This window comes from Chiloscyllium plagiosum, unplaced genomic scaffold, assembly GCF_037043375.1.
Source record: "Chiloscyllium plagiosum isolate Xiang-an unplaced genomic scaffold, Cpla_swu_hap1 HiC_scaffold_24, whole genome shotgun sequence".
In the NCBI taxonomy this organism is placed as follows: Eukaryota; Metazoa; Chordata; class Chondrichthyes; order Orectolobiformes; family Hemiscylliidae; genus Chiloscyllium; species Chiloscyllium plagiosum.
The window spans coordinates 35874803-35898538 of record NW_028270162.1 but is presented as its reverse complement, the minus strand read 5'-3'; the positions used below and the strand labels follow the sequence as shown (position 1 = coordinate 35898538).

General features: G+C 39.0%; 1 protein-coding gene across 14 annotated transcripts in view; it reads left to right on the top strand.

The window, feature by feature from the left end:
* mtmr3 (myotubularin related protein 3) overlaps window positions 1–23736 on the top strand; it is a 138563-nt gene that overhangs the window by 109461 nt on the left and 5366 nt on the right. For 9 of the 14 annotated variants that reach the window (XM_088000072.1, XM_088000073.1, XM_088000068.1 and 6 more), the window contains 4 exons: window positions 1955–3434; window positions 12223–12333; window positions 14960–15048; window positions 20263–20289. In XM_088000072.1, coding sequence (XP_087856198.1) covers window positions 1955–3434; window positions 12223–12333; window positions 14960–15048; window positions 20263–20289 — 1707 coding nt within the window. Of the gene's footprint in view, window positions 1–1954; window positions 3435–10618; window positions 10696–12222; window positions 12338–14959; window positions 15049–18735; window positions 19192–20262; window positions 20290–23736 lie in introns of those variants that run through there. The other 5 variants (XM_088000081.1, XM_088000074.1, XR_015761266.1 and 2 more) reach the window with 4 other exon arrangements.

Below are 23736 nucleotides of genomic sequence, written 5' to 3'. Positions count from 1 at the left end.
CACAGCTACCTGGACTACACCTCCTCCCATCCTGCCCCCTGTAAAAACGCCATCCCATTCTCCCAATTCCTTCGTCTCCGCCGCATCTGCTCCCAGGAGGACCAGTTCAAAATACGTACAACACAGATGGCCTCCTTCTTCAAGGACCGCAATTTCCCCCCCGACGTGGTCGACGGTGCCCTCCACCGCATCTCCTCCACTTCCCGCTCCTCCGCCCTTGAGCCCCGCCCCTCCAACCGCCACCAGGACAGAACCCCACTGGTCCTCACCTACCACCCCACCAATCTCCATGTACAGCGCATCATCCGCCGTCACTTCTGCCACCTCCAAACAGACCCCAGCACCAAGGATATATTTCCCTCCCCTCCCCTATCAGCTTTCCGTAGAGACCACTCCCTCCGCGACTCCCTTGTCAGATCCACACCCCCCACCGACCCAACCACCACTCCCGGCACCTTCCCTTGCAACCGCAGGAGGTGCAACACTTGCGCCCACACCTCCCCCCTCACTTCTCTCCAAGGCCCCAAGGGAAACTTCCATATCCGCCACAGATTCACCTGCACCTCCACCAACATCATCTACTGCATCCGCTGCAGCCGGTGTGGCCTCCTCTATATTGGGGAGACAGGCCGCCTACTTGCGGAGCGATTCAGGGAGCACCTCTGGGCCACCCGGACGAACCAACCCAACCAACCTGTGGCACAGCATTTCAACTCCCCCTCCCACTCCACCGAGGATATGCAGGTCATTGGACTCATCCACCGCCAAACCACAACAACCCGACGGTCGGAGGAGGAGCGTCTTATCTTCCGACTGGGAACCCTCCAACCGCAGGGGATGAACTTGGACTTCACCAGTTTCTTCATCCCCCCTCCCCCCACCTTGTCTCAGCCGGATCCTTCCAGCCTGGCACCGCCCTCCTGACCTGCAGTCTTCTTCTTGACCTCTCCGCCTCCACCCTACTCCGACCTATCACCCTCACCTTGACCTCTTTCCACCTATCACATTTCCAACTCCCCTCCTCCAAGTCCCTCCTCCCTACCTTTTATCTTCTCCTGCTGAACACTCTCTGCTCATTCCTGAAGAAGGGCCTGTGCCCGAAACGTCGAATCTCCTGTTCCCTGGATGCTGCCTGACCTGCTGTGCTGTTCCAGCAATAAAGTTTCAACTTTAATAAATGTGGGAACTACAAAGATTATCTAATAGATCACAGCATTAAATTGTCCAATTCCAGTTTAGTACAGATGTATTTTTAAAAGTCTTTGGACTGGATATGTCCTTCAAAAGGGAAAAAAACTATTTAGTGCATAGTTGAAATATTTGTGCTAATGTTTTTGCTTTGCAAGTACAAACACATGGCCCATTTTGCATTCCCATGTACAAAAGAAGTGCCTTGTTTTATCAACTGAATATTTTTAAAACCCTGACTCAAGCGATGCATCAAATAATCTACTAATAGCATTAATATGAAAATCATTTAGGTTTAGGGGGTATCAAGAAGTAGTTTTTCTATACCATTTTAGAAACTATCTTAATAAATTACTTTGCAGCTACTTGAATAAAACTGCAAGATATTTACTTGGATTTTATTTCTTAAGGGACTAATTGCTTATTACTACACAGGATCATATGCATCTCCCTCTTTCTGTTAAACAGACAAGTAATTTTATAGCTTGAGGGCACTCTTGCAGACACAACCTGGGGCAAGGCCAGGAAGCAGATTTGCATGGACTTCCTCAGGATTTAGAGGGATTTATGCTATTTGCATTATTTTGCTCCACCCTCTAGGTATCTGACCATCTGAGCTAACCAACCCCATGACTTTTTATTAACCTCTTTCCTTCTTGGCTATTGATAGCTATTTCATTTTGGAATTGCAGTTGTAGATGGAGAAACCAGAATTGATCCTAATATATTAAACAGTTAATTGATAAATATATTTCTGTTACCAAAGGTTACCAAAGACTAGATCATTTGACAACTTGACAACAGTTTGCGATAATCCTGGGCCTACAGCAAATAGACGTTCCAGTGATCCAAGTCTAAATGAGAAATGGCAGGAACATCGCAAGTCTTTGGAACTTAACAGTGTTGGAATAGGGGGATTGATGGATGGGAATGGACTAGATGATTCCTTCAACAGTGAAGCACTGGAAATGGGAAAGCTAGGCAAGAATCCTTTGGGAGCTGAACTTTCTGTAGCTGCTGGTGTTGGGGAAGGTCAAATGGAGAATATTTTACAAGAAGCCTCTAAAGAAGATAGTGGGTTGGAGGAGCAGTCGAAGGATGCACCAGTAACAGAATTAAAACGAGTCGTAAATGTTTTAAGTAACAAAAGCGAGCTTGACAGTGGCCTGACTAATCAATTGGTAACTTTTGTCACAGAATCTTCGGAAACATTAGCAATGAATGAAATGGAAAGTACTGAGCCTAATTCTGGGCTTGTTACAAATTCAGAAGAAGGGACCCAGGATGGGTTGGTAGAGTCCACAACTCAGATTCCATTGTTGCATGGTATAGATGCTGGTTTCATAAAGGTGGCTACTGAAAATTCTTCAAGTTATCCAGAATCGTTTACGGAAGCAAATGGTTTGATTAGTCCAAGTATTGAACCAGAAAATCAATATACTACAACTCAACCTTGCTTACCCCATTTATTCACTCCAGACAAACTGGAGGAGAAGATATCAAATTTGGAAAGTTCTACTGAAACTTTAACGGGAGATGGAACAAATCAGGAAGCACCACAAACCTACTCTAGTGATAAACCTTATTTGAATACCAGAGGAAATGGTACCATGATACCTGCTGTAGACACTGAAAATAGTTTTTCTCAATTTATATCTGAAAACCAGGACATGGTATTGAAATCAAGATTTGCAAATGACCTACATAGGACTTCAGATAAAAGCGTTCAAAGTTCACAGCCTCCTCCTTGTGCCTTGTCATTAAGTGAATGTAAAGATGGATTTGTTCCTAATGGAGAAGTCAATAGTGAAAATACAGTTGTGGAAAAAACAACAGACTTTGGAAGTGGTACTCAAAGAAATATCACAGCTAATGGACTCTGTATAAATGGAGACGAGTTGAGAGGGAAAACGGTGTTAAGTAGACAAGTTTCTGCAGCTAGTTGCAGCTCTTTGCAGTTTCCATCTGGCCATTTTAGAAACCCCCATCCCAAGTGGTCGCATTACTGCTCTGGAAAACAACAGCCAGTCACAAGCCCAGATCAACCTACACGAAGCCATTTGGATGATGATGGGCTGGCCACTTACAATGATATTATTCAACAGCGACTTCGTCAGATAGAGGCAGGGCATCAGCAGGAGGTAGAAACTTTAAAAAAACAGGTGCAAGAACTGTGGAGCAGGCTGGAGTGCCAGCATTTTAGTAATTCATCCCTGCGTTTTAATGGAGATTTTAGTGACGAAGTGGTAAGTCCAGGAATTTTTTTTTTGCATTATTAATGTTGATTGTATGATGTATTTGTGGACAACAATTCTTTTTATTTAAACTGTCAGATTTTCGAATCATAGTAATCAAATTAAATTAAAAACCAATGTTGATGATATGTAAGCAACCTTTCTACCTCAGACATTTATTCTTAACATACTAAGTAGGAGCTTAGTCTTCTGCTGAATTAGGACTCAAGGCACCCTTTCCTTGTGATTAGTTTATTGACTGAACGGCCACCTAGCCCCTAACAAACCCCTCAGTACCACCAGCTCCCCTTTTAAAGTTATTTTTAGTAAAACATTGTTTATCAAAATATTTTAGTTAACCCGTTTGGACAGATGTGTTATGATACACTTCCGGGGCAGATGGGACTTGAACCAGAGGTAGGGACAAACCCTTGCTATCCTGACAATGGATATTGTTGCTGTTACACAGTCTGGATGTATTGTGATAAGCCTCCACCATACAGAATCTACTGATAATTTTGTTTTGTTTTTTTACTTGCATGGAGTAATATATTGGTACAATAGTAGCTATGTTAAATCTTTTAATATTAAGTTTTGTTCCAATCTTATATGTTTGTTTGTAGCCACAGCATTTTCAGTGATTAGTTTTCTTCCCACTCAGCCCTGCATGTTTGCTGAAACATTCCTCAAGGATTAATCCTGGTCTGGACAATTTCCATCTGAATGGTTCCCTTGACAGAGTTGTTCTTAGTTGCTGAAGCTGATCTTATGTCTAAGTGCTTGACATACAGCTGCATCTTTAAACCTCTTTGCTATCTCTACTCATCGTTAACATCCAGTCCTTGATGTTCCATAATTATCTCCAACTGAACCCTCATTTTCTCTGCCAAAATGCCATTCAGGTTCTTGCCACTGAACCCATCCATCAGCGACTGCCTTCTACAACCTCTGAAGTCACCCAAAGCCATCAGCATACGTGCTGCTGAACAGTGCCTTTGTTATCTGTAGACTGGACTAATCTAATGCTGTCCTGGACAGCTTTGCTTCCTTTAAATTTGAACTTCTAGAATACTCTGCTATCTACATCCTGCACCAAGTCCTGCTCACAATTCAAATCTCACATTGTAAATTCACTCTCATCTTCTGATTCCCAAACACTTCATATTTAGAATTATCATTGATGGTTTCAGATTTCTTTCTGACTTAGCCCCTTCCTATCTCTTCAGCCTCTTCACTTTTATAAAGCTCAAATTCCCCATTCCTCCATCTGGCTTTTTCAGTACCCCAATTCCTTTTACTGACCTTCAGTTGCATTTCCTTTAGGAAATTCCAAAACCCTTTACCTTTAGTACAAAACCTGAAAATGCTAAAATATTTTCATTTTTCTTAAATCTTTTGGCTTTCTAACATATAGAGTTTTTACTCATTTTCATTACTCCTGTAACTCGGGTTTTCATTCAGGTCTCCGCCTATATCTTGTGAAATTCTATAAAGATGATCTAATTGAACAAACTCTTGGTCATTCAGTCTAATTCATGCTGTTAGAATTTCACCATTAAATAGGCTAGGGGAAAAATGTATAATGGTGTTTATTTTCTTGCTTCTGCCTATTTTTATTTTTGTATCATTCATTACAGTGGAATAAATGAAAAGCCCAAATCGACAAAAAAAAGTCAAATGTAACAGCAATATGTTGTGCTTAAATGTCTCTGTAGTTTTCCTTGTCTTTTAATTGGAATAGATTCATTAATTTTTATAATTATCATTTTGAGCTTGGGTCTTAAATATTAATGCATTTTAGCATCTGTAATTTTAATTATCTTGTACAATATTGTTATTATCTATGCGAGTACCTCTGTGTACAGTCAGAAGATTGTGCTGAATGAAATGACTAACTTAGAATATTTGGTATAAAATTAGTTTTAGTTTTCAGAATGACTTCTTTGTTATATTGCTGACATTTTTAAATGGTCCACAGCATATAAAATAATTGTACTAGAATGTATTGGAATTAAATAAATATAAATATTATGCATTTACCAGCTCAGTAACTAGTTCAGTAACAGCTATTATTGCTAATGGCTGATGAGGGAACCTGCTTTGGTTCCCTTGCTGCTCATGGGTTTCTCATTAAATGATGGGAATGATTGATATCTCACTCAAAGACTTTAAAAAAGAGAGACAAACAGTTGAATGGCATGTCTCAACAAACTTTCAAAATTCCCTGATTAGGAAACATTGGCTTTGAATTAGTCTAATCCAAGGAAATCTTGAGTAAAGGCTCCTATCTCCAGAGAGGATGATCAGAGACCTAAAGACCAAAACATTGAATGTATTCAAAAGGCAGCTATATATAGCACTTGGGGCAAATGGGATCAAAGGTTATGGGGAGAAATCAGTTTTAGGCTATTGAGTTGATCGATCAGCCATAATTGTAATGAATGGCAGAACAGGCTTGAAGCACTGAATGGTCTCCTCCTATTCCTATCTTCTATGTTTCTATTCAAAAGCAGGTAAATTCAGTATTTTGGAGGGGATAGTTAGATGGCAGTATTGAAAATTCTTTTTGGGAGTCCTCCAAGTGAGGACAAATATATGTATGGAATAAGGTGTAGGTTTGCTCGCTGAGCTGTAGGTTTGATATCCAGACGTTTCATTACCCGGCTAGGTAACATCATCAGTGGCAACCTCCAAGTGAAGCGAAGCTGTTGTCTCTGCTATCTATTTATATGTTTGTCCTGGATGGGGTTCCTGGGGTTTGTGGTGATGTCATTTCCTGTTTGTTTTCTGAGGGGTTGATAGATGGTATCTAAATCTATGTGTTTGTTTATGGCGTTGTGGTTGGAGTGCCATGCCTCTAGGAATTCTCTGGCATGTCTTTGCTTAGCCTGTCCCAGGATAGATGTGTTGTCCCAGTCGAAATGGTGGGGTTTTTTTCATCCGTGTGTAGGGCTATGAGGGAGAATGGAACAGGGAGAATCAAACTTAGGAAGTGTGAAACTTACGTTTGTGTTTTTGCATTTTAGGGCTTGTTATTAAGGTTTGATTAAGCATCAGTCAAACAAGTTCCAATAATTGCAGCACAGCAACACTGAATACCCTCTTCCATGCTTTTGTTACTTCTATGCTTAACTATGCTAATATTGTTCTGACAGGCCTTCCACTTTCCAACGTGTAAATTTCAGATATTGCAAACTCTACTGCTCAGACACTAACTGCACTAAATTCTGTTCATCCAGTATCCATATGTTCACCTACTTACTTTGACTCCTAATCCAGCAACATTTCGAATTTAAAATTCTTCTTCTACTGTTCAAATCCCCCCACAACCTAGTCATTTGTTAACTCTGTAAACAACTTGTGTATCCATGCTATTCAATGCAATACTATTAATGGCGTGCCTTCAGCTACCAAGGTTTGAAATTTGCTTCATAAGCCTCTGCTTCTCTATCCTTCTACCCTCCCTTACTTAAAACCTAGCTCCAATATCTCTGTGGCTTGATGTCACATTTTGCCTGATAAGTTATGTGAAATACCTTAGGCCGTTTTAGTATCTTACGAATGCTATTTAAATACAAATTATTACATTTAAGCTTTCAATACAAAGAAATAGGGTCAGTCAGCTCAGTTTGGCTGGGTGGCTAGTTAATGACAAAGTGATTTCAACAGCATGGGTTCAATTTCCACATTAGTTGGTAACCATGAAAGAGCCCACTTTCTTAATCTCTCCCTTCACCTGACGTGTGGTGACCCTCTGGTTAAACCACCTTGCTCTTTCATGAGCAGCTTTATGGTCTGGTAGGAGTGTGATTTGTTTTAGCCTTTTATAAAGAAATGATGTAATACAACAGACAAACATTACAGCTTTTGGAAATCTGAAGTAAAGATACAAAATGCTGCTACATGAAACTGAAACTACATTGCTGATTAATATCCAGATTTCTTTCCTACATTCCTCCTTGAGTGTGAAATTTGATAAAGAAGTGCATTTGAATTTTTTTTTTAAAACTTGTATACGTTCTTATATATTCATAGTCACTTGATAGATTTGACATAAATGGATGTAAGTTTGCTTGCTGAGCTGGAAGGTTTCTTTTCAGATGTTTTGTCACCATACTAGGTAGCATCATCAGTGAGCCTCAGGTGAAGCACTGATGGTATGGCCTGCTTTTTATTTGTGTGTTTAGGTTTCCTTGGGGTGGTGATGTCATTTCCTGTTCTTTTTCTCAGGGGGTGGTAAATGGGATCCAAGTCAATGTGTTTTTTGATAGAGTTTTCGTTGGAATGCCATGCTTCTAGGAATTCTCGTGCTTATCTCTGTTTGGCTTGTCCTAGGATGGATGTGTTGTCCCAATCGAAGTGGTGTCTTTCCTCATCTGTATGTAAAGATACTAGTGAGAGTGGGCCATGTCCTTTTGTGGCTCGTTGATGTTCATGTATCCTGGTGGCTAGTTTTCTGCCTATTTGCCCAATGTAGTGTTTGTTACAGTTCTTGCAAGATATTTTGTAGATGACATTAGTTTTGCTTGTTTTCTGTACAGGGTCTTTCAAGTTCATTAGCTGCTGTTTTAGTGTGTTGGTGGGTTTGCGGGCTACCATGATGCCAAGGGGTCTGTGTAGTCTGGCAGTCATTTCTGAGATGTCTTTGATGTAGGAGAGAGTGGCTAGAGTTTCTGGATGCGTTTTGTCTGCTTGTTTGGGTTTGTTACTGAGAAATTGGTGGACTGTGGTCATTGGGTACCCATTCCTTTTGAATAGGTGATTTTCCTCTGCTCTTCGTAGTTCCTCTGTCCTGCAATGTGTGGTGGCTCATTGAAATAATGTTCTAATTCAGCTTCATTTGTGGATGTTGGGATGATTGATTCTGTAGTTCAGTATTTGGTCCAAATGTGTTGTTTTCCTGTAGACGCTGGTTTGAAGTTCCCCATTGGCTGTTCGCTGTACTATGACATCTAGGAATGGCAGTTTGTTGTTGTTTGTTGGTAGTTTGAATGGCAGTTTGTTGTTCAGTGAGCAAACTTACATCCAGAAGCTCAACCTGAGCTACAAATCTTCTCAAAACTCATTTGACATAAATATAGCACGTTTGCTGAATAGGGTTGGCATCATCCAACAGCTAAGTACTTAAAAAAACGTCTCTATTGAGTCCACTGTTTGTGTTTATATTGTGTCTTTATCTTTTAAGAGATGCATTGGGATGCTTTTTTAGTCAGTAGAATCTTTGAGATCAGTTTGTCTATATTAACACAGCTTCTATCTTTATCCTCCATTCCAAATTGGGTTTGATTAGTATTTACCCTTGGACATCCACCAATCTGTACTTAATTGTCATTTGGCTCAATCTTGTTTTCTGTTTGAACTGTTACAGACCAGGTCAGGCACCTCAAAGCATTCCAAGAAAGTGGCCCAGTCCCTAACTTTGCTAGTTGTTTTAAGCAGGTGTAACGCGGATATTCCAGGAGTGATGTATGGTCAAACCACTTAATTTTAAACAAAGCAATTTATTTACAAGATTACCAAATGAAACATAAACAAAAGAGAACAGAATACCAAATAACTTATCTGAAAACCCAACTGACTATCCCAGTTTAATGATGCTGTTCCCAATACTTGCAATAATCCCCATAAACAATCCTTGGCACAAAAGATAAAATCAAACACAGTCTCACAGGACTGAAGTCAGAGATGTTCAGCATGGACCTGCTTCTTTGGTTTCAGCAGCTTCGCAACTGTCTACTTTCAGGAATAGCCAGACCAGACCAGAGAAAAGCTGAGCTGGGACAACTGGCCACTACCCTTTCATTGTACAAGTGTTTATTTTAAACTTGGATACTGCCTCAGGCAAAAAGCTTTTGTTAGCTATAATCAAATTGGCCCTAAAACCGATCCAAACACAGAATTTTCAGAACCTGTGTTTATACGACCTCCTGGTTTTTTAAAAAAAACCCAAGGACAACATAATCTTGTAAAAGAAGCAGCATCATCACAGAACTTCCTAATTCCTGAATCCAGTTGTATGCACCATATTCTTTTGGAGTGCCTAACGATGATGAGTCTTTTCATCCCGTGTCTACGTGCCAAATTATGTATGTGTAAATCTTCGGCAGGATCGGTGGTTCAAGGGAGGCACGGTGGCTCAGTGGTTAACACTGCAGCCTCACAGTGCCAGGGTCCGGGTTCGATTCCAGAATTGGGCGACCATCTGCGTCAAGTTTGCACGTTCTCCCTGTGTCTGCATCAGTTTCCTAATTGCTCTGGTTTCCTCTCACAGTCCAAATATAGATTAGGTGAATCGGCCATGCTAAATTGTCCCTAGTATTCAGGGATGTGAACATTATGTGCAAAGGCAGGGATAATGTAAAGTAATAGGGATGGGGAATACGTCTGGGTGGGATACTCTTCTGAAGGTCATTATGGACTTGTTGGGCCTAATGGCCTGTTTTCAAACTGTAGGGATTCTATTCTCATGATTGTCTTCGATTATGATATAGAGCTGAAAATGTGTTGCTGAAAAAGCGCAGCAGGTCAGGCAGCATCCAGGGAACAGGAGAATCGACATTTCGGGCATAAGCCCTTCTTCAGGAAATGGTTGAATGGCTCTCTAGTGCTCTCTGTCTAGGCTGACTTGGACAGCAAGAAGATGAAGCTTTCATGAGAGAAGAAAACAATTGAAAATAGTGTGAAAAAAGAAGTTACAAATTTAAACTTAAGATGCACGTAAAAAACAAACTTTTTTTAAATATATAAAAACGTTGCAAATACAGATAGCTGCCAATGCCTCTAGGTGATCATAGATATTAATATACATGGTAGACAAACCACTGTTTCCTAATCAACTTGGCCTCCAACAGGACACATCATCTTGAGAAAGGAAGTGGAGAAATTTAGAGATGGTTGGAATCTATCTTTATTATGGCATGTTATCACATTTAATTTTCTTAGGTGATCTTTATGTTTAATCTTATGGACTGATGCCATTGTGAGGTTATGGCACACTTAAGCATTCCATGAAAAATTGTTTAATTATCTTTAATGCTATCATATATTCTACAACTTTGGAAATTTTTTAGATGTTCCTAGGAAGCAGATACAACAAAAGCCCTGCTCATTGGCTATTTGAGTGAAACATACAGTTTTATGACTTTTTAAAAATCCATTGGCATAACACTTTTTAAACTTTTGTATTTTCAAAATAGTGTATACATCCAGGAATTATTTTGGAATCTATTAGCGTAAAACGCTTATGATGATCCAGATTACTTAATGTCCACAGGTAATATATTTTTTCGATTGAGAATATTTTTCACTCAGAGGGGAAATTTTGGGTAACAATCATTGAAACAGTATTTCAAATTCTTTACCTAAAAGGTCAATACTGAAAAGATAGCTTTGATAGGTTGCCATTGCAATCTAATATATTTTGAGTATTTTTTTATGATGTATCGCACCATGATTACTTGGAGATATTTTGTGCTATGCTGATTTGTTGTGTTTTTTATAATTACTAAACATGATGGAATATGTTTACTGTTTTACCTGTTGATTGTTTGAGAATATTTTAATACCTGATTTGTTGCCACTGCTTCAAAAAAAACAGCCTGGGGCTCATTAAATAAGTGCATTGTATCCATTCGTGCAAACCCGGGTTAGCGCAGATTTGCGTAATATTTGGTTCAGCTGTCTGTGTTGTGGTCTATAGACTGAAAAAGAATCCTCAAGACTCTTGGATCTCTAATGGATCCCTATATTGGCATCAGTAAGGCATGGCTGTGATGACCTTTTCTGCCGATTAGCCTGCTATTGGTTTCCAGCCAACTTTTGTATATAATTATTATAAACAAAGTCATTGGTACTTTAATATTGGATAGATCACTGCTTTCTGAAAGGAATACGAGACAAGGAAATTATGTTGAATTCAAATGAAATTAGTTCACACTCAATTCTCTTTTTTAATACATACAACAATACCGAGCAATTATTGGAACAGAATGCCACTTAAATTGATGTGGCTTTCAATGCCGTACAACTGAGCATCTAATTATCAAACTATACAAATTTTACTTAAGACTCCTAATTTGTTGCATAGTTTTTTTTTCTTGGAATAAGATTCGTGGTCTGAAGTTTACACACATTTGTTTATTCAAAATTTATGATCATCTGATTATGGAAATGATGTACGTGAGAGGAAACTAATTCGATGACAAAGTCTGACAAACTCTTTCTGAACTAAGAATTTTTTTAAATGAGCAGAAAGCTTCTTGCCTCTCTACAGGAGGGGAAAGGAACAGACAAATTGAATTCAACTATTATCAACTATTAAAACAGCAAAAATAAATTTTATGTCTGACACGCCTTTAACACATTTAACTTAAATGAAACTCTGGATTCATGGATTTGTTAGCAGCTATAGGATGTGTGATCCCCCCAAGGCAAAATATGATTTGGATTTCATGTACTAGGTGACCTATTTTTGTGACTCATTTAATGTTTTTTGAATGATGTTCTAAGAGAGTTTACCAACTATTAACAAATATTTGATTATGAAGAATGTTATTGGTTTATATCATTGCTATAAACAGTGTTATTAATAAGAATATTCTGCATTTTTGAGATTGAAGATCTGAGTTCTATTAGTATTCATATAAAATGCACATGTTGTCTGAGGGTTGTGATTCCATTAATGTTTTAGAAAACTATCTCCCTCTTAGTAGTGAAGATGTAAGTACTTTGTTGCTGGGTTGCAAATACTTTGGTAGATTTGGATTGTACTTTACCATTCTTATTTGTATTCTGTAATTAGACCTCTATCCCAGACTCTGAGAGCAATATGGATCAGAATTGCTTATCTCGCTGCAGCACAGAAATATTCTCTGAGACCAGCTGGGAGCAAGTGGAAAAACAGGACACAGAGGTGAGAAATGCAGCTTCAGTAAGAAATGGAAACTGTACAAAATGATTAAAAAATTGAGAGCTTCTGTTCTTTAAGCAAGCATACCAGGAAGAAAAATGTAAGCAGTGAAACTCTTCACTAGATGCAGAACAAATGCAATTCTTGAACAATTTGAAGGTTAGAGATAGGTGAAGCACAAAATAAGTGGAGAAAATTTCAATGGAACTTCTCAGGATGAAGTTCCATCAGTAGTATTAGTAATCCACTTTCAACTTTTAAAAAACACTATAGGTTGACAGTTTAAGAACTGCTACAAAGCACAAAGAAGAAAGAATAGACTGCACGAGAAAATGAGTGGTCAAGAAATTGATGAAGCATTGAATTAATGAAAAGGGCCAGGAACATCTTTATGCAAAAGAAGTAAATTAAATTTCAGCTTAAGAAACCATGCAACAAAGATAGCATAGCATACCAAAGTCAGAATTTTAAGACTATTCCGAAGTTAATTCTCTTTCAAAGTTTACTATGGAGGTCAACTATACCAATTCATTCTTGATCTATTCACAAAGCTGTGCAAAGTCATGACATAGAATATAGAACAGTACAACGCAGTAATAGGCCCTAAAGTGATGAGAACTGGGTTGTATACCTAAAGTAAAATTCATTCCCATTCACCACATTGACGTTTGAGGCATCACTCATCCTTGTAAAAAGATATCTGCATTCGTCCAGTTGAGCTCTACTGAGAATGTCACAATAGTAGGTCTTTAACTTGGGTATTATTATCATGGTTTCAAAGTATCTTGCCATTCCCATTAAGCTACTGCTCTATTAATTGAATAACTCCTTCATGGTGCCAAATGAAAACCATGACCATTGAATCCCATAGAATTATCATGAAAGCTTTTTTGTAAATTCAGTTTTAATTTGAAATTCAATAATACAATGTTCAGTATGTGTGTTGGTGTTACTCACTGATCTCAATTGGATCATTTCAAAATGAGAATAGTGTACACTAGCAAATATCTGTTTGCTTACCATTTAAATGTGATGGAAGAAATGCTGTTGAAAAATATTGGGAAAAGCTATTTCAAAGAAAAGTTTTCCTCTGTTTAAAAATTAGTGAGATGCTTCTGCCTTCCCCTTGCATCTGATTGTATAGGATCATCCATACGTAGTGAATAGACAATATTGTGCACTATAAGAATGAATCATTAACTCCATTAACTTTCTGTTGGCCTCAGTATACCTTCCAACCACTTTAGCCCATATTAATATCATCTTTCTTAGTGTCTGAACCTTTAACTGAATGTTAATTTGTACCTAATTGAATTCTTGTAAAATGCTTTGGGACATTTTCCTAAGTAAAGTATGCATATATAAATGTAGGTTGTTGTATGCTGATTAAAGTATCTGGTCCTTGCCTGATTTTCATTTTATTCCAAGGTGATATACTTCTGAGGCTCTATAAGGCTCGGGTCAGACCACATTAGGAGTATTGTGCGCAAATCTTTGAGCCCCATATCTCAGGAGGTTCAGAAGAGGTTCACAAGAATAGTCCCAGGAATGAAAAGCTTATCTAATGAGGAATGTTTGAGATTCTGGGTCTATTCTTGATGAAGTTTAAAAGGATGAGTGGGGGGGGGATCTAATCAAAACATACAAAAACTGAATGACCTGGATAGAATGGATGTTGGGAAGATGTTTCCGTTGGTAGGAGAGACTAGATCCCTAGGGCACAGCCTTAGACTAAAGGCAAGACCTTTTAGAATGAGATAAGGAGAAACGTTTTCAGTCAGAGAGTGGTGAATCTATGGAATTCACTGCCACAGAAGGCTGTGGAGGCCAGGTCATTGAGTATATTTAAGGTGGAGATAGATAGGTTCTTGATTGTCAAGGAGGTGATGGGTTATGGATAGAAAGCTGGAGAATGGGGTTGAGAAACCTTTGAGCCATGGCAGAGCAGACTCGATGGGCTGAATGGCCTAATTTCTGCTCCTATGTCTTATGGTCTTATGTGTCAGTATATAAAGTCAAAAATGTTTGGTTTGTAACTTACTCAAAACCAAGCCTTTCACTGTAAATTCTAAATCATAAGCCACTGTGTTGTGATTTCTGGCAGTGTTTTTCTGAAGAGTTCAGGTGGAGTAGCAGCTTTTGAGAACAATCTGTTGCGATATCATTGCTCTCTGTTGTCTGGAATATTAAAATTATCCATTGTAAATTAAAATTCCGAGTTTAGTTTTTATTTTCTCTCTTGCGTATTACTGATGCTCCTCCAGAATCCTTTTTCTTTTGTTACTAAAAACATCTGGTTGTTTTGTTTGTGTGTGTTTCATGCTTTCTCTGTGCACGTCTACATTTAATTGATTTCTAGGGAATGTTGTTTTAGATGGACATTCTGGTTTCCCAGTAGGAAACTTGTACATCAAAACCCTCCAGAATTCAATTCATACAGTCAATTATTTTGTCTGTGAGCATAGTAGGGATAAGCAATAGTTCAGTTTTTCCACACAGCAGTTTGAATTCATAATGAAGGGTAGGAATTTGTTGCTTGGAAGACTAAAGTGCAGTTAAAATTTGGAAACTTGGGGTCGTATCTTTTTCAAAAAATACTGTTTCTTGATTTCCCAATGTCTCATCATAGGTGACTCGATGGTACCCTGATCATTTGGCTCCACAATGCTATGGCTGTGAAAGTCGATTTTGGCTGGCTAGCAGAAAGCACCACTGCAGGTACTGTATACAAAATATTGCACAGATGTAGCTAGATGTGTTGCTTTTGTCTACTCTTGTTTTTCATATGATGTGCCAGTTAGCTTAGACTATTACATAAACATGGATGCAATTAAATTTTTTAAAAAGGCTATAACCATATTCATTTATTTATATCTAAAAAGATCACTACGTTAGACATATGTGACTCAATGCCATACTAGCTACCAAAGATTCTTCAACTATGACATTTATAAACAGGATATGGTTCAAGGAGTAGATCCATGTTATGATCTTTACAACATTGAAATTTGTTTTTGGCTAGCTATAACTTTAATGCAGACTGAAATCTTCCATTTAAAATGTGTAGTTCAGTTGTTTACCACTTATATAGTATTCCATACCAAATGGTTTGAGACTTTTTATGCTGTAAAAATTTAGTTTGTAATTATATGTTTCAGAGTTTGTGTTGTTGGTCCTTCAATCAGTTCATTTTCAACAATTCATTCTCACTATCTACAAATGAATTTCCATTGATATGTTTTACTTGTCAAAATAATACAGGAAACAAGTTTTTTGCTGTACTTTTTCTCAACTAAATACAATTTTCTTGGAGAGATCCTGTATATCAAAGGAATTCGGAAGACATGAACAACATATGCACCCCCAGCAGTTACAAAGTGCTAAATCTTTGGGAGCCAATTCTTTACCATCGTGTTTTCTTTAAACAAGTGATTCATTTACAGGAATGTAGCCACACCTTCCTTATTAGTTTTTTTTCTTACTCAGCCTTAAGCTGATTTATGATAGATGGAAATGTGTTGCTGGAAAAGCGCAGCAGGTCAGGCAGCATCTAGGGAACAGGAGAATCGACGTTTCGGGCATTAGCCCTTCTTCAGGAATGAGGAAAGTTGGTCCAGCAGGCTAAGATAAAAGATAGGGAGGAGGGACTTGGGGGAGGGGCGTCGGAAATGTGATAGGTGGAAAGAGGTCAAGGTGAGGGTGATAGGTCAGACTGGGGTGGGGGCGGAGAGGTCGGGAAGAAGATTGCAGGTTAGGAAGGCGGTGCTGAATTTGATGGATTTGACTGAGACAGGCTGGGGGGAGGGGAAATGAGGAAACTGGTGAAATCCGAGTTCATCCCTTGTGGTTGGAGGGTTCCCAGCCGGAAGATCAGGCGCTCTTCCTCCAACCGTCGCCTCGCTGTGGTCTGACGATGGAGGAGTCCAAAGACCTGCATATCCTTGGTGGAGTGGGAGGGGGAATTGAAATGTTGAGCTACAGGGTGGTTGGGCTGGTTGGTCCGGGTGTCCCAGAGGTGTTCCCTGAAACGCTCCGCAAGTAGGCGGCCCGTCTCCCCAATATAGAGGAGGCCACATCGGGTGCAAAGGATGCAATAGATGATATGTGTGGAGGTACAGGTGAATCTGTGGCGGATATGGAAGTTTCCTTTGGGGCCTTGGAGGGAGGTGAGGGGGGAGGTATGGGCGCAAGTCTTGCACCTCCTGCGGTTGCAGGGGAAGGTGCCGGGAGTGGAGGTTGGTTGGTGGGGGGTGTGGATCTGACGAGGGAGTCACGGAGGGAGTGGTCTTTACGGAATGCTGATAGGGGAGGGGAGGGAAATATATCCTTGGTGGTGGGGTCCGTTTGGAGGTGGCGGAAATGGCGGCGGATGATGCGCTGTACATGGAGGTTAGTGGGGTGGTAGGTGAGGACCAGTGGGGTTCTGTCCTGGTGGCGGTTGGAGGGGCGGGGTTCAAGGGCGGAGGATCGGGAAGTGGAAGAGATGCGGTGGAGGGCATCGTCAACCACGTCGGGGGGGAAATTGCGGTCCTTGAAGAAGGAGGCCATCTGGGATGTGCGTTTTTGGAACTGGTCCTCCTGGGAGCAGATGCGGCGGAGTCGAAGGAATTGGGAGAATGGGATGGCGTTTTTACAGGGGGCAGGATGGGAGGAGGTGTAGTCCAGGTAGCTGTGGGAGTCGGTTGGTTTGTAGTAGATGTCCGTGTTGATTCGGTCGCCTGAGATAGAAATAGAAAGGTCGAGGAAGGGGAGGGAGGAATCTGAGACTGTCCAGGTGAATTTGAGGTCGGGGTGGAAGGTGTGGTGAAGTGGATGAACTGTTCAACCTCCTCGTGGGAGCACGAGGCGGCGCCGATACAGTCATCGATGTAGCGGAGGAAAAGGTGGGGGGTGGGGCCAGTGTAGTTGCGGAAGATGGATTGTTCCACATATCCTACGAAGAGGCAGGCATAGCTGGGGCCCATGCGGGTGCCCATTTTGGTTTTAAATAGCTAATATAGCATTGTACAATAACGTGGTCTGTGACCTAGCTAACATGCTGTAGAAAGGAAAAACAGATATGAAATGGAGGACGTAAATAAGGACTATTCCAACAGTGAACCAGCACATAATTAAGAAGCATGTAGTTTCTGGGTGCACAATGTGGCAATGAACTGCTGCATCTGGTCCAATGAACACTAAGCCACATGAGCAGATGGATAGAAATAACTTAGCACCTTTCAGAATGCCCAAAGTTCTTCATAGCCAGAGAATTACTTTTGCAGTGTTATTACTGTTCTAATGTGAGAAATGCAAAGCTAACTTACACAGAGGATGTCTCTCAATTAATAATATGAAAATTACTAAAAATCTTTTTTCATTGAGATTGAGTAGGGAGAACTCATGGTTTTCTTTCATCGAATAGGTCATGAAAGAGTTAATACAAAAGGACATTTTAAAATGCATCTTGAAAGAGTTGGAACATGGTAGAAGGAAGAGAATTCCAGACGTTATGACGCAGATAGCAAAGCAGAGAAACGTTGCTGCACAAGAGGTCAAAATTCAAACAGCTCTTGGTTAGTTATATGGCTAGAAGACCAGGGAGTGGGTGAAGCCATGGATGGATTTGAAAGCAGGATGAGATAATGTTTTTGTTTTCCTCAGTAATGCACCAATATTATCTAACAAAATAGGTATGGAACCTATTAACAAGTCTATTTGCTATGAGGCAGCTGTGCAACCTTGTACCCACTTCTTGTTTTCCCTTCTATGAATGTTCAAAACTGTTTCTATTTCAAAGCAGTAAAACTGAGGTTGGAATCTCCTTGTTTATTTGCTCATCTCAGCCTATTTGTGCTGCAGTATTCTGTGATACTCCATAAATTGGATACTTTCAAGGAATTTCAAAGAATCTCTTCTCCATCTCCCATCAGTCACAATTTAATCTTTTTGAAGTTGAAGATGTTCAAATTGGAAAGAAAGCGTACAATGAATTGCATTGACGCAGTAGACCCAAATTAGATTGCAGTTTTCAGCAGAGAGCTATGTTCTGTACAACAGTAGCAATAGACATTCCCACCAGGTGCAGTGATGTAAGCTGGATGTCCTCACATTACAGAACCAATAAAACATGTTGAAGTATTCTCTTTAACCATTAGTTTGTCAGCACCCCAGAGAATTCCAGTCTTCTAAAAGTGTATTTTTAAAATGAAACAATTCATTCAAAATTCTTGACACAAATCCTATAATAATAAAAGTATCATGCTATTATTTTACAGTGTGTATATTTCTAAATGCTGAGAAAATTTTGTGATTTCATTTCAAATGTTTAAATTCTTCTTTTCCCTCTTTTTTTTACTTGTAGCTATTTGTAGATGTAGTTTTGTTCAGTAGTATTTTTGAACATTTATTTCTGTGACTCCAAAGGTCCCATTGTCCATTTTGAAGTAAGAACATCTTTGGAAAAAATGGCCTCTCTTCTAAAACAGGCTGAAAAACATTTTTCAGGCAACTGAGTGCCAGCTTTAAGGATAATATAACCATGTCACAAACTTGAACAGTTCATTCTTTTGGTTTGACAAAGACCAGTATCGAAGTTATTTTATCTACAAAGCTGTTTGTGAAAGAGAGGTCATCTGTGATGAAGTAATGGTCACCACTGTTTACACTTGAAGATAAGATATTTTAGGTGCGTTCACTCCCCCGTCTGAGAAAATAATTTTTAAAATTTTACTTCAAATCTTGGAGAATTTCAAATATTGCAATAAGTTTTGTTTTAGTAATGTTTCCTGTGTAATTGTTAAACATTGTTCAAGCACAATACAGAACTGGACATGCAACCAAATAAAGGTTCCATTTTTAAAACTTGTTCACATTTCTGTTGGTGTTCTGTCTTTGCAACATGTTATAATGAGTCATAATTTCCTCCAGTTAAATCTCAAAGACCAAAACATTTATTTTGAACCCTTGCCAGAGTGCCTACAGTTTGCTACTGTATCTTTTCCTACTCACTTGGGCTGTACTAAAGATCTATAAGTTCAGGTCTTTCATGATACAGGGCAGTTTCCAACCCATATCTTCACCAATGTTAAGACTACTTCTATTTATACAACATTTATAGTATCGTTCTCCTCTCAATCAAAATATTTATTCCTGACTTTATCATTGCACACCAACCACATCTGTGACACCTTCTTTGCCTCTAAAGCTTCACCATCCATACAAGTTATCCAAAACTCCAGTGCCAAATCTTGGATCATATTCATTTCTAGTTTACTTCCACTTTTCTCAATGTACAGTGACTCCAGTTGCTAATTTACCCATCAACTTGTTCCCCTTCCTCCAAAAGCAGAACAAATGGGAAGTTCCTTCCATAGCTCTATTCACCTTATCTCTGAATTGTATTATCTGTATAGTCTGTTGTAACCTTTAACTTAACTCTGATTTCCTCTAATGTATTTCTCCCACCTTGTTAGGCTCAGCTGAGTCAAACCTAATGTATCAAACTCCTCTTCATTTCCTTTCTCCCTATCTGTAAATCCCTTTCCAAAGTCTAGATTTTAGTAGTGTCTTTGCCACTTCATCCCCACACCTGTGCACAATGCCCAGGTGTTTCTCTATAAAGAATCTTAGAGTGTTTTATGTTCAAGGCAGGACAGAATCTGATTAGTTTCCATGACATATTGACATCACTTCAGAGTGAGTGTTAAACAAGTAATATTTAATGAAGGGGATTTTTAAGTGATGCTTCTGTTTTGCGAATTAATACTCAATAGACCGTGCTTCCTCTCTTAAGATAATATTATTGGTAATAACTTGCATATTTCTAAAATGCTTCTATCATTATAAAGTAGCAGCATATTGTTTTTCATTTGTTTGTATCCCCTCGCTGTTACCCTGCTGATTTGCACCTTTTCCTTAGTTTCCCTCTGAGCTGTTTTTTCCATCTTGCAGGGACAGGGAGCCTGTTGATGACACATGGTGAGCATTTTCAACAGTCTTCTCTGTCTCTTGTTTGTCTTCATTTCCTGGTGATGTTGACTTAGCATTTACTTGTGTCTTAATCACTAAACTTTCCCCTTCAATTTGAGACCATGTTTAATTGAATTTGAAGTAATTACAAGTTTAAAAAAGACCTATCCCCAAATGGTATTTATCAGTCAAGTTAAAATTACAAAACTTGCTAAATAGTAAACAAATTGACTTCTGCGTTTATCACCGCTTTATTGCACACATTTAATCATGCTAAATGAATGAAGCCTTTCCAATATTTTTATGTTTAGAGCACATTATGTTTTGAATCAGCTTGATCAATTGGGTGCACTCCTACATAGCATTGTAATTATTAAAATTTGGCTTATCCATACATAATATGAATGTTGTTTATTTTTTACAACTTAATTTTTACACACTTCACTTCTAAAGTATTGAGGTTTAGTTGTCCTGAATATCAGCAGAAAGTGCACCTTTTAACTGCCTTAACTTGACAACTTATTTTGAAATTTTGGATGTTTTTCTTTCAGCTTCTTGTTAAAACAATGCTAATGAATGTTGGTGCTCTGCATGTTAACTCTCTAAATAAAACTTTTAGTTTAATTGTTAGCTGCAATAGTGTAATTTTGCCATTTCATAGTGTATAAAGTGATCAAAGAAGTGATGAAATCTCATTAAAACAGTTGTAGTGAGAAGTTTGTTCTGATCCATTCCAACTGATCCATTCATTCGATATGAATGTTTAACTGCCCAATATCTTACATGATTAAACCTTGCAACAGACTTAAGAAATTAGATCCAAGAAAATAAACTGTTTTTACATTTCATGTGTAAAACTGGTGAAAGTGGCTCATCTAATCTAAAGGTATATAAAATTTAAATTGAAAAATTATTCAAAATAGAATGATTAAACATGTTATTTTAAAAATTTAATACCTTTCATTGACCCAGTAAATTAGAAGAAACTTTGGAAACATTTGTTTCTTTTTAGTTTGATTTTCGGAAAAGATCTCAAATCTTATACTTACAATGTAGCTATCTATTTAAGTTACGAGATGCTACCTTACATTGAGCTCTTTTATCCAATGATCATTTCATACTCGTGAAAGACAAATTATCATAATCCAGACGAATTCTACTTCCAAGACCCATGAACTGGAAAACATTTAGACTTTACCAGTCATCAGTCAACTCTAAGCTTATAGTGAAAATCACTGAGAAAAGGACAGGGTGGGAAGGAAGGTGAGTCTGCAGAGGGATATAGACAAGCTTTATGCTCTGTTTCTTTGAAATAAAGGCCGACATTCAATTTTCCTTTATTACCTGATGAGCTTGTATGCTAGATATTTGTGATTTATGCACAAGGACTCTCAAATCCCTTTGTACTGTAGCTTTCTACAGGCTTTATCCATTTAAATAATATTCAGCTCTTCTATTCTTTCTGCCAAAATACATAACCTCACATTGTCCTACATTAAATCCAAGCTGCCAAGTTTTTGTTCCCTTGTCTCTATCAGAGACAAAAAAAAATGCAGATGCTGGAATCCAAGTTAGACAAGCAGGAGGCTGAAAGAACACAGCAAGCCTGGCAGCATCAGGAGGTGGAGAGTCAACGTTGTCTATTTCGACCTGTAAATTCTTTGTGTCATCTTCACCACTTTGCTTTCCACATATTTTTGAGTCATCCACAAAACTGTCTTCTTTTTTGTACTTTCAATTCCCTAATCCAAGCTATTAACATCTATTGCAAATAATTGTTGCCCGAGCACTGATCCTTGTGATACTCCACGGGTTGGCTTCCTGAAAGTGCCCTTTCAATTCTGTCTTCTATTTGTTAGCCAATCTTCTAGCCATGCTATGATAAAAGCAAAATACTGCAGATGCTGGAATTTGAAAAAAAAACTAAGTGCTGGAGCAACTCAGCAGGTCTGGCAGCACCTGCAAAGAAAGAAAGTGTTAATGTTTTGAGTCCAGCAAAAGAGGTGGGGGCAAGTAGAGCGAGGGTATCCAAAGCAGCAGAGAAAAGAAGTGATAGTTGTGGTAAAGGAAAAATAGGGGTGTAAAACGGATGTAAACGAAGGTGCAAAAACGATAAAATGCATCCAGTAAACAAGTCAAAAACAAGACAGGACAGGAGAAGTGTGAGCAATATAAGTAAAATGGAGGACAGAGGTCATACTTTGAAGTTGTGGAACTCGATCTTGAATTCCTGAAACTGTGAAGTGCTCAGGTGGTGTTCCTCCAGCTTGCATTGAGCTTGCTCAGGATGGATTGCCTCATTATCTAAGGAGTTGCGACTGGAGCTGAACACTGTGCAATCATCAGTGAATATCCCCTCTTTGTATGATAAAGGAACAGCACCTGGTCTTTTCCACACAGGCTGCTTAAAGGAACTATCTAAAAGCATTCTATTTACTCATTGAAGCTATTTTTCTAGTTTATATTTATATTAAGATCACCCATAATCATTGCTGTCCCTTGATCATAAAAGCATAATTTGTCTTCATCTACATCCTTCCTACAACAAGGTTGCTGTATGGGGGCCTATAGATCACTTTCGCAAGAGATCGTCCACATGGCTTCATCTTCATATAAATATCTTCATATAACTATTCTTATTCTTCTTGACTGCTATATAGTATTAGTATTCAGAAGTATTGGGGTGGCACGGTGGCTCAGTGGTTAGCACTGCTGCCTCACAGCACCAGGTCCCAGGTTCGATTCCAGCCTCGAGCACTGGGTACGTTCTCCCCGTGTATGCGTGGGTTTCCTCCGGGTGCTCCGGTTTCCTCCCGCAGGCCAGGTGAATTGGCTATGCTAAATTGCCCAAAGTGTTAGGTGCATTAGTGAAAGGGAAATGGGTCTGGGTGGGTTACTCTTCGGAGGGTTGGTGTGGACTGGTTGGGCTGAAGGGCCTGTTTCCACGCTGTAGGTAATCTAATCTAATCTAAACCCGATCTTGTCATGGTGCAAGACACACCTTTGTAATATCCATCAGATCATTTAGTGTGCACTACCAATTCACTTTGTTATTAATACTACAAATGCTAAAAAAAGAGTATTTGCTTTTTATTATTCTGTGTTTTGTAGCATTTAGTCTTGACTACTGATTTATTCTTCGGTGTTTTTTTTTGTTTCTGACCTTTCCTACCAGTTTTATTGTCCTTCATATTCCACATTAGGAGTTTGCTCTCTTGTCTCAACTGTATTGTCTGATTTGTTATATTTACCTGAGCCTGATCATCCTCCTTTCCCTCCCCCAAACCATCCACAATTTAATTTAAAACCCTCTCTGTTTCCTGGTTATGCAAGAACACCAGTCCCAGGACAGTTCAAGTGTAAGACCATCCAAACAGTACAGATCCCATATTTCACAGTGCTGGTTGACCCTATCAACCAGAACGCACTTCTCCCACACCAGTCTTTGAGCATACG